At 42.4% G+C, this 15,546-nt stretch overlaps 1 protein-coding gene across 5 annotated transcripts in view; it reads right to left on the bottom strand.

Annotated features, from left to right (window-relative positions):
- SYT14 (synaptotagmin 14) overlaps window positions 1–15,546 on the bottom strand; it is a 129,856-nt gene that overhangs the window by 55,376 nt on the left and 58,934 nt on the right. For 3 of the 5 annotated variants that reach the window (XM_068165114.1, XM_068165111.1, XM_068165109.1), the window contains one exon: window positions 13,790–14,008. The exons of the other annotated variants lie outside the window; for them this stretch is intronic. In XM_068165114.1, the coding sequence (XP_068021215.1) occupies window positions 13,790–14,008 (219 nt within the window). The remainder of the gene's footprint in view (window positions 1–13,789; window positions 14,009–15,546) is intronic. 5 annotated transcript variants of the gene reach the window in all.

Raw genomic sequence — 15,546 nt, 5'->3', positions numbered from 1 at the left:
CTTCTCTGGACATGTTCAAGTGTCTCCATGTCCTTCTTAAACTGAGGGGCCCAGAACTGGACACAGGACTCAAGGTGTGGCCTAACCAATGCAGAGTCCAGGGGCACAATGACTTCCCTGCTCCTGCTGGCCACAATAGATAGAACATGACAAAGTCAAAAGTTCTCAATGTAAACTCATTCTCTTCCAAACTGTTTAAACTTGAATACAGATCTCCTTTGCATTTAAATCCCATGTTTATGTATTGCCACCTCCATAGAATCATAGAATCAGTCAGGGTTGGAAGGGACCCATAATACTCCTCAAGAAAATTACCAGGACAATATTGAATTAAACATGTCCTTTCTACTCCTCTCTATGAATCCTGACTATTCTAGGCCTCCAGAGTTCATGAACACTATGCTTGTCTGCCATTTGTGCAGGTAAAAGTCACCATCATTGGAGGTGTTGAGGAGGAAACTTGATGGGGTGCTTGGTGCCATGGTTTAGTTGTTTAGGTGGTGTTGGATTGGTTGATGGGTTGGACACGATGATCTTGAAGGTCTCTTCCAACCTGCTTGTTTATTATTGTTATTATTATTATTGAACCATAACTGTGTGAGTATAGCCTGACAGAAATAGAAAAGAGAGTCTGCTAAGTCCCATTGGAATAAAAACAATTTAAAAGGACCCCAAAATTTAGTAGCTAGTTATCTGATATTTAGTGATCTAAATTGAGTTGAAAGGGAAACAGAATCATAGACTCACAGAATGGTTTGGGTTGGAGGGGACCTCTGAAGGGCACCTAGTCCAACACCCTCTGCAGTAAGCAGGGGCATCCTCAAGTAGATCAGGTTGCCCAGAGCCCTGTCAAGCCTCACATAGAATAGAATAGAATAGAATAGAATAGAATAGAATAGAATAGAATAGAATAGAATAGAATAGAATAGAATAGAATAGAATAAACCAGGTCAGAAGAGACCTTCAAGACCATCGCGTCCAACCTATCGTCAAATGGTATGTGAAGTACTTAGATGAAAAGTTGCTGGCTGTCAGGAACTTCTCAAAAGACAAAGGGGAACACTGTCTTGGGAAGTAAATAAAGATCTGAGTTCTGTGGAACTGAATAAAAGACAAAAAAAAAAGGACAGAGCAAAAGTTAACCTTGAGACGAGCTCAGTCTCTGGGACGCTCAGTTCACTACAGTTTTGGGAAGCATGCATCATAATTTGACATGCTTAAGAGAACTGTCTGCCTTCCACTGTTACAGAAGAGCAAGAGAATACTGCCAAAATGCACTGCTTTGAAACTCTTAAGAAAGCCTTAAAGCACAGCATCAGAGAAATTAAGTAGAAGGCAACTCCAATGAAGTTTGCTCTGGACACTATTCTGTAAATCCTTCAGTTACAAGAGTATCTTAGGTACTATGCAAACAAGGCCTAAAACTTTCCCTTGATATAGCTATGGATTGAACTGCCACACTCCCCAGAGGCTTAAATTCACAAGGAATTATCTTTCTCCAAGTTTTAAGGGTTTAGAGCCAGTGAAGACTCACTCTAATTTGCCAACAAATTTGAGACAGATACCCGGCAATCAGCACCAGAACAAGAGGACACAGTCTCAAGCTGCACCAGGGGAGGTTTAGGCTGGAGGTTAGAAAGAAATTCTTCCCAGAAAGAGAGATTGGCCATTGGAATGTGCTGCCTAGGGAGGTGGTGGAGTCACCATCACTGGAGGTGTTTAGGAAGAGACTGGATGAGGCACTTGGTGCCATGGTTTAGTTGATTAGATGGTGTTGGATGATAGATTGTACTCGATGATATCAAAGGTCTTTTCCAACCTGGTTAATTCTATTCTATTCTATTCTATTCTATTCTATTCTATTCTATTCTATTCTATTCTATTCTATTCTATTCTATTCTATTCTATTCTATTCTATTCTGTTCCATTCCATTCTATTCCATTCCATTCCATTCCATTCCATTCCATTCCATTCCATTCCATTATAATTGAGGATCAGAACCTTGTACCCGTAGTATTGCCTTGTACTTTCTCCTGCACTACATGGAAGACTTTTAAGTACTCTTGAAATAGTGTCCAGTGTAGATGCCCACATAACAGAAAACAAATATAAGCAAGCTGAATTGAATAAGGGAATATTGTAATTTCAAACCTCCTTGTTATCTCTAAAACCTCTAAAAAGTGCATCAAGAATGATATTAATTGATAGTACACAAGTACTACCAGCTGACATACACAGTGTGAGTACTGGGAATATCTCATAGCTGTAATATGACTCAGCCTTCAAAATACCCTCTGAAAGACTTGTGAAATACTACTGTGAAGATTAAAGACTTGTCTGGAGTCTCATTACTGCAGACTTTTTCCAAGTATCTTCACGAAAACACTATTAGAAGCTTTAGGTCGATCCAAAGCTGAGGACCAAAAAGAGTATTTACTTCCAAGAGGTATTACACTAGAGAAATCTAACAGGTAATGTGAGAAAGACACCAGAGAAAAGGGGGGGGGGGGGGGGAGGAAGGGGCACTTTCTTCCTAAGTACTCTTCCCATTGTATTTCTAATTAATTTCTCTAAAGAACACTTAGGGGGAAATGAAAAGAACTAACTATCCAAGGGTATGAGATTGAATACATCCAAGTGCCAGGTTCTGCACATTGGCCACAACAACCCCAGGCAGGGTTCTGCACATTGGCCACAACAACCCCAGGCAGTGCTACAGGCTGGGGTCAGAGTGGCTGGAGAGCAGCCAGGCAGAGAGGGACCTGGGGATGCTGTTTGATGGTAGGCTGAACATGAGCCTGCAGTGTGCCCAGGCACACTCCTCCCTGTGAGGAGAGGCTGAGGGAGCTGGGGTTGCTTAGCCTGGAGAAGAGGAAGCTCAGGGAAGACCTTATTGCTCTTTACAACTACCTGAAGGGAGGTTGTAGCCAGGTGGGGGTTGGTCTCTTCTCCCAGGCAATCAGCACCAGATCAAGAGGACACAGTCTCAAGCTGTGCCAGGGGAGGTTTAGGCTGGATGTTAGGAAGTTCTTTACAGAAAGAGAGATTGGCCATTGGAATGTGCTGCCCAGGGAGGTGGTGGAGTCACCATCCCTGGAGGTGTTTAGGAAGAGACTGGGTGAGGAGCTTAGTGTCATGGTTTAGTTGATTACATGGTGTTGGGTGATAGGTTGGAGTTGGTGATCTCTGGGGTCTTTTCCAACCTGGTCTATTCTATTCCATTCCATTCCATTCCATTCCATTCCATTCCATTCCATTCCATTCCATTCCATTCCATTCCATTCCATTCCATTCCATTCCATTCCATTCCATGCTATTCTATTCTATTCTAATGCTATGCTATGCTATGCTATTTCTATGCTATGCTATTTGGATGCTATTCTATGCTATTCTAACTAACTTGGGAGATTCACCTGTACATAGACCTGTTTTGCAGGGCTTATGAAAGACCACTTGGTGTTCATGTTGGGAAGATACTGAAAGAAAATCTCCCCGTGTATTTCGAGTAGCTAACTGAAGAAGCTTTTCACAAGACATGAAAACGCAGAGGAGAGAAGGAGAAGGCAAAAAGCTGCACAAAGGATCGGATCCAAGAGATTCCAGAAGAACAGTCGCCTTCACGTGCTAAGATTGACACTGAGGAGCAAGGCAAACATATGTCCAACAGACACATCAACACAAAGTGCTGAAAGCCTAGAGAAGAATAAAAGCGGAGAAGATAAACTACAAAAATAACATCATACTCTACCTTCACAATATGGGAAAGATGGATAAAATCCAGTAGCATATGCCTGCTAGAGCAGCAGATTCTCATTTAAAAGAACTTATGTTTTCTCACTGCAGTCTTTTAGTGCTTCCATATGTTTCCAGAAAACCCTGTGAAATGTAAGGCATTTGGGCCAATCTCAGAAATAGAGCCTCTGAACAAACATGTCTTCAGCTGTGAGGCTTGATCAGTTCAGAAGGTAGAAAAATACTTTGAAATAGAGCAGAGATGGAACCTGTAGTTCTGCTGGGCTGGTAAACTACACCTAAATAAAGTACATCTCAGGATGCTACACAAGCGAGTGAGCTTACTATCTTTTCCCACCATGATCATGATGTCACTTACTGCCTCAGAATCAGGATCAGTTCCCCTTGCTTGCCAATACCAAACTCTGCACAGTTGCTGAAGGGGAGATTTGGGCAAGACATGCTTCAAGAACCTCAAAAATGAGCTATATGAAAACCCACCTGGTTTCTTTCCCTCTTCTACTTTTTGCATCTCAAGGGATTCAGAGAATGTTGATTTCAGAGACAAAGAACAACCTACAGGTTTTGACACCTGCCTGCAAGACTGTGTTTTCAGTAGATGTAGCCTAACAGTTCCAAGCTTAGAAACTTCCACTTTCAGAAATTTAAGGAAGTGCTTCCTTAAGGAAAATATATTGTACTTTCCTGTGAAGCTTATAGAGACAACAAAGACACAGCAACTGGCCTGTGCAATACTTGAGCTTTGGCAGTCCAGGAAGTAAATGCTGCTGGAGAAAAAGAGGCCACATTGTGGTCTGGGTTTTTTTAAACTGAAGTTAATAGGGAAGCATGATCCATTTAAGATTACAAACATATAGAAAATAAAAAAGATTTCCAACTATCAAAGTCCAAAGGATAATGCCACTTTAAATGTAAAGTTTGCACACTTCCTTACTTAGATCATTATGATTGCCCATTGGAAGGGGCTGCCTGGGGAGGTGGTGGAGTCACCATCACTGGAGGTGTTCAGGAGGAGACTTGATGGGGTGCTTGGTGCCATGGGTTAGTTGTTTAGGTGGTGTTGGATGATAGGTTGGACACGATGATCTTGAAGGTCTCTTCCAACCTGGTCTATTCTATTCTATTCTATTCTATTCTATTCTATTCTATTCTATTCTATTCTATTCTATTCTATTCTATTCTATTCTATTCCATTCCATTCCATTCCATTCCATTCCATTCCATTCCATTCCATTCCATTCCATTCCATTCCTCTCCCTGTTAGCAGAAATCTGATGGGTATTTTACTCCTTTTGTTTGGTTTGGTTTTTTTTTCTCTTTACTTTTGTTCAATATTTTCTCAAACAGATGAGTAATATTACAGCCTATATTAATCCCCTCCTTTCAAAATATCATACATACTAGGAGCACATATGCACTTTGATCACAACAACCCCATGCAGAGCTACAGGCTGGGGTCAGAGTGGCTGGAGAGCAGCCAGGCAGAGAGGGACCTGGGGGGTACTGGTTGATAGTAGGCTGAACATGAGCCAGCAGTGTGCCCAGGTGGCCAAGAAGGCCAATGGCATCCTGGCCTGCATCAGGAACAGTGTGGCCAGCAGGAACAGGGAGGTCATTGTGTCCTGTGCTCAGCACTGGTCAGGCCACACCTTGAGCCCTGTGTCCAGTTCTTGGCTCCTCAGTTTAAGAAGGACATTGAGACACTTGAACGTGTTCAGAGAAGGGCAACAAAGCTGGGGAGGGTCTGGAGCACAGCCCCGTGAGGAGAGGCTGAGGGAGCTGGGGTTGCTTAGCCTGGAGAAGAGGAGGCTCAGGGGAGACCTTCTTGCTCTCTGCAACTACCTGAAGGGAGGTTGTAGCCAGGTGGAGGTTGGTCTCTTCTCCCAGGCAACCAGCACCAGAACAAGAGGACACAGTCTCAAACTGCACCAGGGGAGGTTTAGGCTGGAGGTGAGGAGAAAGTTCTTCCCAGAAAGAGTAATTGGCCATTGGAATGTGCTGCCCAGGGAGGTGGTGGAGTCACCATCTGTGGAGGTGTTCAAAAAGGGATTGAACATGGCACTTGGAGACATGCTTTAGTAGTCATGAGGTGTTGGATGACAGGCTGGACTTGATGATCTGAGGTCTTTTCCAACCTTATTGATTCTATGATTCTATATAGGCAATACACCATATTCAAGGGGACAATAATAGCCCTTGGAATAGCATAAAAATGAAGATAAACATTGAAAAAATATATCAGGATATGTATCAGGGAAAAGAGTAAAAAGTCAGTTCAAGAAGTACCCATACTGTAGTGGATAACATGAGAAAGGACACAAAAAATTATTTCAAACTTTGACCTGACCCTAAAACTCTGGGCCTAAGCACACAGACTGGGTTAAATCCATACACATACACAGGTATGAAGAATTCCTGTGGTTACACAGGCTTCTCTTCACTGTGCTTAACACATTTTGGGTCATTTGTGCCTTTTACTTTGCCATCTGTACACTTCACTTTCACATTCTGTAACACACAATTACATAGAATAAACCAGGTTGGAAGAGACCTTCAAGATCATCGTGTCCAATCCATCATCCAATCCAACCCACCCAAACAGCTAACCCATGGCACCAAGCACCCCATCAAGTCTCCTTCTGAACACCTCCAGTGATGGTGACTCCACCACCTCCCCAGGCAGCCCATTCCAATGGGCAATCACTCTCTCTGTGTAGAACTTCCTCCTAACTTCCAACCAAAACCTCCCCTGGCGCAGCCTGAGACTGTGTCCTCTTGTTCTGGTACTGGCTGCCTGCTTCTGCACATTGGCCACAGCAAACCCATGCAGTGCTACAGGCTGGGGTCAGAGTGGGTGGAGAGCAGCCAGGTAGAGAGGGACCTGGGGGTTCTGGTCGATGGTAGGCTGAACACGAGCCTGCAGTGTGCCCAGGCTGCCAGGAGGGCCAATGGCATCCTGGCCTGCATCAGGTACAGTGTGGCCAGCAGGGGCAGGGAGGTCATTCTGCCCCTGTACACTGCACTGGTTAGGCCACACCTTGAGCCCTGTGCCCAGTTCTGGGCTCCTCAGTTTAGGAAGGAGTTTGCCTTGCTGGAGCATGTCCAGAGAAGGGCAACGAATTTAGTGAGGGGTTTGGAACACAGCCCTGTGAGGAGAGGCTGAGGGAGCTGGGGTTGCTTAGCCTGGAGAGGAGGAGGCTCAGGGGTGACCTTATTGCTCTCTACAACTACCTGAAGGGAGGTTGTAGCCAGGTGGGGGTTGGTAACACTTTACTTTTGATTTTCTAATTGATTGGATTTCCCTTTAGAGATATTCTGGAATTAAACCCACCCAAGCTCTATGCAAAAGTCATATATTTATGATAGCCTGGAGTCTGCAAAAAATGCTGCATCTAGGCAAAATATGTATGTTTTGAATTTAAAATATATATTAATTTAAATATAGATAGCCATTTTAACTATAGAGTGTAACTCATCACAAGCTAAGTGCATCAAATATGCTATACAAATGAGCTATATATTTAAAGTGGATCAGATACTGACCATAGGAATGTATCTGTGAACCAAAATTTAACCCCCTCAATGTAACAGAATGAGCTAACCTGCTGCTAAAACATTCCATCACTCAATTATACCAAGAAAACCCACAAATCACATTCTTCTTTCCCATCTAACTATGCAGAACATCATACACAATGCCATGCAGGTCCTGCATAAATATGCTGAAAAGAAAGATTAATATGGCCATCTAGAGGAGAAAAGAATGATGTGAAAAAATAGCAGGCCTACTTTCAAGGCTTGAAAACAAAACATTTGGAGAGGCATGTAGCCAGACAATAGGTGTAATAAATGAATTACATAATTGACAAGCTCATCTTAAAATCACAGGATCAGACATGGTGACAGTCCTAGGAATGCACACATACCAGCATCACATGTTTTCAGCAGTGCATGCAAAGCTTACAGAGTGCATATAGAGACTCTGTTTTTGTCTCATTAAGTTTTGTGTAAACACAATTAAGCACAGACACATCCAAACAAAAGTGGAGAGTAAACAGCTATTAGTAAAGGTGTTTACTGACTCCTTCGAAAGCACACAGCACGCTGCTGCAGGATACAGGTGGCAGAGGTGAACTGCTGGAGAGAAAAGGACACAGAACCTTCCCAAACCCAAATATAATTTTCACTGTTCATCTTATTCTAGGTCTGATGGAAGTTTTAATGATAGAATCATAGAATCAACAAAGTTGGAAAAGACCTCAGAGATCATCAAGTCCAACCTGTCACCCAACACCTCACGACTAACTAAACCATGGCTTCAAGTGCCACATCCAAGACCTTTTTGAACACCTCCAGGGATGGTGACTCCACCACCTCCCTGGGCAGCACATTCCAATGGCCAATGACTCCTTTTGTGAAGAACTTCTTCCTCACCTCCAGCCTAAACTTCCACAGGTGCAGTTTGAGACTGTGTCCTCTTGTTCTGGTGCTGGTTGCCTGGGAGAAGAAACCAACCCCCACCTGGCTACAACCTCCCTTCAGGTAGTTGTAGACAGCAAGAAGGTCTCCCCTGAGCCTCCTCTTCTCCAGGCTGAACAAATGTTATCATCAGAAGCTGCTTTACTCATAAAGGAATGGGGGGAGAAACAGAGATAAGACAAAAATGAATTCTTGTCCTCTCATCACTTTACTGAAACACTATTAAGCCCTGTTCTGATTTCTGCCTTAAGCTGAAAGAACAGATGAAATGTTTCAGGCTTAGAAATAGAAATTATAAAGGACATGTAAAACAACAGAAGCACAAAAAGGCAATAGTTTTGCATAGTAAATAAAGTAGATAGGAACACTCTGCTTCCTCCCCTGTCCAATACAGATGCTTTGGAAGGGAGGTTGTAGCTAGGCGGGGGTTGGTCTCTTCTCCCAGGCAACCAGCACCAGAACAAGAGGACACAGTCTCAAGCTGTGCCAGGGGAGGTTTAGGCTGGATGTTAGGAAGAAATTCTTTACAGAAAGAGAGATTGGCCATTGGAATGTGCTGCCCAGGGAGGTGGTGGAGTCACCATCACTGGAGGTGTTTAGGAAGAGACTGGATGGGGTGCTTGGTGCCATGGTTGAGTTGATTAGATGGTGTTGGGTGATAGGTTGGACTCAATGATCTCAAAGGTCTTTTCCAATCCAGTTAATTCTATTCTATTCCATTCCTATTCTATTCCTATTCTATTCTATTCTATTCTATTCTATTCTATTCTATTCTATTCTATTCTATTCTATTCCATTCCATTCCATTCCATTCCATTCCATTCCATTCCATTCCATTCCATTCCAGCATTTGCTTTATACCTCCCACAATAACTAGAAAGTATTTAATGAATAAAAAAGTCAGGATTCCTACAGCATGAAGCCTTCCACAGAATATTTTGCAAGTTTAAGCAACAGTAAAGTAAATTATTAAAAATTGCACTGAAACATCTAGAGTATTGATGCTCTCCACTTGGAATCAGAGCTGTTTAACATCACCTGTTCAGTGAAGTGTTTCTCTGCAAACAGATGAACTGTTAGGTACTGATAGCCAATCTCATTTAGTTTTGACTGCAGGTTTTCATCATGGAGTTTATACTTCCTCTTTTCATCAAAGTCCTAGGTTGGGCAGTTTGCCCTGTGTAGTGATCATAACAGGACAAGGCACACTCACTCTTCTTCTCTAACAGATTTTTACCATTGCACAAAGATTTATTTTCTTTTATGTGGAGGAACACACAAAGTCCTAACACTAAGTATTCTCTTGTGCCACCTTCAGGTCACTGAAAAGTGAAAAATCAGTTGTCAATCCCTTCCCATGGCACATACTTATACAGAATCACAGTCATAGAAAGGTTTGAATAGGAAAGGACCTTAAAGATCATCTACTTCTATACCATGCAGTGCTACAGGCTGGGGTCAGAGTGGCTGGAGAGCAGCCAGGCAGAAAGGGACCTGGGGGTACTGGTTGATAACAGGCTGAACATGAGCCAACAGTGTACCTAGGTGGCCAAGAAGGTCAATGGCATCCTGGGCTGCATCAGGAACAGTGTGGCCAGCAGGAGCAGGGAGGTCATTGTGCCCTGTACTCAGCACTGGTTAGGCCACACCTTGAGCCCTGTGTCCAGTTCTGGGCCCCTCAGTTTAGGAAAGATGTTGAGACACTTGAAGGTGTCCAGAGAAGGGCAACAAAGCTGGGGAGAGGCCTTGAGCACAGCTCTGTGAGGAGAGGCTGAGGGAGCTGGGGTTTTTTAGCCTGGAGAAGAGGAGGCTCAGGGGAGACCTCATTGCCCTCTACAACTACCTAAAGGGAAATTGTAGCCAGATGGGGGTTGGTCTCTTCTCCCAGGCAACCAGCACCAGAACAAGAGGACACAGTCTCAAGCTGTGCCAGGGGAGGTTTAGGCTGGGTGTTAGGAAGAAATTCTTCACAGAAAGAATTATTGGCCATTGGAATGTGCTGCCCAGGGAGGTGGTGGAGTCACCATCACTTGAGGTGTTTAAGAGGAGACTGGATGAGGCACTTGGTGCCATAGTTTACTTGATTAGATGGTGTTGGGTGATAGGTTGGAGTTGGTGATCTCTGGGGTCTTTTCCAACCTGGTTAATTCTATTCTATTCTATTCTATTCTATTCTATTCTATTCTATTCTATTCTATTCTATTCTATTCTATTCTATTCTATTCTATTCTATTCTATTCTATTCTATTCTATTCTATTCCTCTCTATTCTACCCTCTGCCATGGCCAGGGACACCTTCCACTATACCAGGTTACTCAAAGCCCCATCAAAACTCTTCTAAGAGCACTGAAAGTAATTTTATTGACATTAATGGATTACAACAATGATACTAAATCATCACTAATTTGCCAGAATTTTGCACAAGTCCACAGAATGATTGCAGGCTACCAAATCAATCACATTGCTGATTTTCCTCTCCTTGTGGGCAGAGAATGCTCTCACAAGCAGCACCAAAAGCAATATACTGACTCTAATGATTTAGAGTATTTTTGCAAGTAGAGGTATGTGGTAAAAAACTTACAATTTTCTAAGTTAAAGTGTTTTGCTACTTCTTGCTTGAAGAGGTTTGTTCCAAACCTTGACAGTTCTTTCATTACAATAAATTAACAGAATCACAGAAAATACCTGGTTGGAAAAGACCTCAAAGATCATCCAGTCCAACCTTTGAACCAGCACTCAAGGATCAACACCAAACCATGCCCCTAAGGACCAGCTCCACACACTGCTTAAACACCTCCAGGGATGGTGACTCCACCACAGCCCCAGGCAGACCATTCCAATGTTTGATAACCCTCCCTGTGAAACAGTATTTCCTAGCATCCAGCCTGAAACCTGTCCCAGATGCCTGACACCAAGGAGATGCTGACCCACTCCTTGTTCCAACCTTCCTTCAGGGAGTTGTAGAGAGTGATGAGGTCACCCCTCAGCTTCCTCCAGACTGAACAACCCCAGCTTCCTCAGACACTCCTCAAAGGCCATGTGCTCCAGGCCCTTCACAAGCTTCATTGCCCTTCTCAAGCCTCACTGCCCTTCTCTGGACACGCTCCAGAACCTCAGTGTCCCTCTTCCAGTGAACACAACACTCGCCGTGTGGCCTCACCAAATTTGTATGCGAATTCTAGAGTGAATTTGTGTATACACATACAAAAATGAGCTTCACATCCTGCAAGCTTCATGAATGCAAAGAGTGTGGAGAAGGGATAGCAGCTGGTCACAGGTATCTTTAGCATTAAATGAAAAAAACTGAAAAGGAGGAGGGTGGCAACAACTGTAGCTTCTGTGATGCAATACTTGAACTCCACAACAATTTTGATCTGACAGGATGATAAAGCATCCAGCACCAGAACAAGAGGACACAGTCTCAGGCTGCACCAGGGGAGGTTTAGGCTGGATGTTAGGAAGAAGTTCTTCACAGAAAGAGAGATTGGCCATTGGAATGTGCTGCCCAGGGAGGTGGTGGAGTCACCATCACTGGAGGTGTTTAGAAAGAGCCCGGATGAGGCACTTGGTGCCAAGGTTTAGTTGATCAGATGGTGTTGGGTGATAGGTTGGACTTGATGATCTCTGAGGTCTTTTCCAACCTGGTTAATTCTATTCTATTCCAAAACAATTATTAATAGAAAACCCCAAACCAGACAAATGAAAACAACCAAGCAACTGGATACAGGCTAGGACAATGACTCTGGAGCTTAGATCTTACAGGGCCAAAGTAAAAAGCTCAGATGAACTGAGAACTTTTCACTAACAAGATCAATCAAGTAGAAAGAATAATTGTGAGACAGAAAGAGGAATGTCACATGTTCCTTCCAACAAGAATTATCCTATGACTATTTCAACAACTGGCCTCAACAGTTTGAAAAGAGAGAAATACATTATTCTAGGTATCTGAATAGAGTATAATTTGCATCTGATATTATTTGCTAATAAATACAATTGGTCTTTCCATCTCCTGTTAATATGTCTTTACTAACAGTGACATTAAGCCATACAAAAAAATTAGTCTCTTGTCTTTCACAGTTTCTCCCCCAACACAGTTGATAGGTCCCAGAAGATATAAACCCCAAACATGAGACTTCCATCATCCCTCTTCCTTGTTGTCCTTCTCCTCTGCATCTTCCCCCCTATTTGTTGGAACTTGGACTCTCAGCCTTCCTACAACTTAACAGCAAGGTAAAGAATCTAAATCTCTGATGATCAGAGCAGAATTCCCTTACACTGCAATTCATTTCATGCCTTTCATGTCCTTTGTGTCTTAATTTGGAATCATGAGTAAGCATGCACTAATTTCAAATTTAATGCATAACTTGTATAACTGAATTCTATCACACAGTAGAGAATGTGAATTTATTCAAGTACAGATGTATTTCCATTTACATGTATCCAGTTAGAAAATATGAGATTGTTAGGAAATATCAATCACTGGGAAAGCTTTTGTAGAAAGGGAAACCAGCAAATAATTGCCATCACTGGAGGTGTTCAGGAGCAGACTTGACAGGGTGCTTGGTTGCATGGGTTAGTTGATTAGGTGGTGTTGGATGATAGGTTGGACGCCATGATCTTGAAGGTCTCTTCCAACCTGGTCTATTCTGTTCTATTCTATTCTGTTCTGTTCCATTCCATTCCATTCCATTCCATTCCATTCCATTCCATTCCATTCCATTCCATTCTATTATTCTATTCCATTCCATTCCATTCCATTCCATTCCATTCCATTCCATTCTATTCTATTCTATTCTATTCTATTCTATTCTATTCTATTCTACTGTGAGCCAGCATCTATGCTAGAATCTTACTTCTAGGTAACTTGAAGAAAAGATCACTTTTCACGCTAGAAAATGGCTACAGTCTCCACATACAGCTATTTTCAAGCACAAAAAGCATTCCTGAGAAGAGAATTCTCAGCCTCTATGTGAGGTGAGCACCCTGATCAAGAAATATATAGCACAAACCCAAGAAATACACACCACAAAATATCCATTGCTTACATCCAGCTTTTAACGTCGTGCAAAAATTGCCTTATCTCATCTTTAGTAGTAGTAGCAGTCTTTCTGTGACTTCAAGAGTAGATAGAGTACACTGTAATGTACTATGCAGCACCACCAATAATCAATTCCCTTTGTTTTGCTGTTATCACACCTTATCAATAGAGGAATAACACGTATTCTTTGTATTTATAACACCACAGAATTCATCAAGCGTTGCCACGCTTCCTTCCTACATCCAAGCAGTTCAAATCACCCCCAAATTAAAATGACTGATGATACAAGTGATGTGATACTTCATATGACAAGGTATATTATTTGGAGTATTGCCCCAAGAATGTGCACAAGTCTGTGCCTTTTGTTTTTTGAAGCATGCACAAACATGAAAGTGACCTGGATATTTCTTGCAGACGCTGACCACTTGCAAGTCAAGCTGTCCTGGTCCAGGACCTGCTTTATCCAGAACAGAACTCTGAAATCTGGAATAAAAGTAATGCTTTTAAATCACTCTTACCTTCATCTATTGAGGCTTCACTACTGTATCCATCATATTCTGCAGACAGGGGACTATATTTTTGTCTGGTTTCCCATATATAGTTTTTTTGCTGTCTGCCATCCACCACTGGCAGCCTGGAACTCTGGGTCCTAGACAAGGTCTCATGATATTTACCCAGTGCTTCATCTTCACTCTCAGATGATGAACCATGCTGGTCTTTACTCATATAAGAGTTGTCTGTTTGAATAAAATAAAGCAAATCGACTACAGCTCAAAACAGGATACAAGAAAATAACCATAAGAGGTTATCAGTGAATATATTCAAGTTATTTCAATCAGAATGTCTGCAGTGTTGTTAAAATACCACCCAGCTGTAACTGTAAGTATGATGTGATTTTGTGATTGGTGAGAACTGTTTTCACTTTCTAGAAAAATCATTCCAAAAACCTTAATCCAACAGAGAATGGATCAATTTATCCAGGGCAGCCAAGACTGAACTTCTTAAAACCCTTCATTAAGGACGACAACGTTTAAAATGAGGAAGGTAAATCCAACACTGCTGGAACCTTACACTTGGATACCTAATGTACCAAAAAGGCAGCTCCTGATCCTCCATTCTCAGCTGATTTTGGCTGTGAGCATGCAGTGTAACACAGGGATGAAAGTGATTTGCAAAGAGAAGCCTACAACACAATCGTCTCAGGATACTGGTGTCAGGAGTGGCTCAGCCTACATCAACAAATGGGAAAATGCTAGTGAAAGATGTTTGCATGCACAATTTCATTTACATTAAAATAAACAGCCCCTACCTCAGTAATTGAATGCAGATTCTCACTGCACATATCTGGCAGTAGCAAAAATTCCACAGAGGAGCCTACCTAGCTAATTCTCTTATACTGGTTTTTCTGTAATGCCCACTCCTGTGGCAAACATTTTCCAACTACATCTCAAGTATAACTTCCTCCCACAAGTCAAAGATTCAGCATATTTGTTGCTGTAAAAGGAAAGCTTCCTCCTCCCTTTTCCAAAGCTCATGTGGATTCTGCCCAAATTTAACATGCCATGCAGAAGGGTTCTGTAGATCTCAAACTTTAACAGGCATTAAAAGAGTTCATGTAAACTCAATGAAGATCAATAATAGCACTACTCTGTGAGCAAGTTCTGTGATTTGCCAATGGATTTCCCTTACCAACAGAGCCCTGAGATGACCACAATGCTGTTTTTCACTCCTGAATTCCACAAGGGAGTATTGTCTAACATGTTACCCAGCCACACTCAACCACTTCACCCCTCCTTGTCCCATCCCTGTCTTTAGCTTTAGTTCTGTTTCCACACCCATTAGTCTCACTCCTCTCTGCCTGGATATTCTGACTAAAGGAGGGATTAATCTTACTCAAAATACAGTAATTCATAAATAAAGTAACTCAACTAATGTCAGCCACCTAGGAATCTTCCTGCCACAGAGGTCCATCATTCCCAGTTTTCAATAAGCCTCTAGAGCAGATGAGTAAAATCACTTGCCATAGATCTCTGTTTCTCCTTGGTACTCATACAGAAAAGAAAAGCCTGTGCTGCAAGTTTAGGTAAGAAATCTCTTGCAAAGTCACATTTATGCAAGTTGAATCTTGTCTCCCAGCCCCATACTCCAGGTTCCTGCTCCAAGCACCCAATTCAGGTCTCTTATGAGGATTTCCTCTTTATTCTCTTTGCCTACTCGATCACAGTTCCTCTTTACTTGCACCTAACCAACTACTCCTGTAAGCTTAATCTTTCAC

This window comes from Melanerpes formicivorus, unplaced genomic scaffold (genome assembly GCF_026170545.1).
Source record: "Melanerpes formicivorus ecotype bairdi unplaced genomic scaffold, bMelFor1.0.p_v2 SCAF_84, whole genome shotgun sequence".
Lineage (NCBI taxonomy): Eukaryota > Metazoa > Chordata > Aves > Piciformes > Picidae > Melanerpes > Melanerpes formicivorus.
This window is presented reverse-complemented; position numbering and strand designations above follow the sequence as displayed.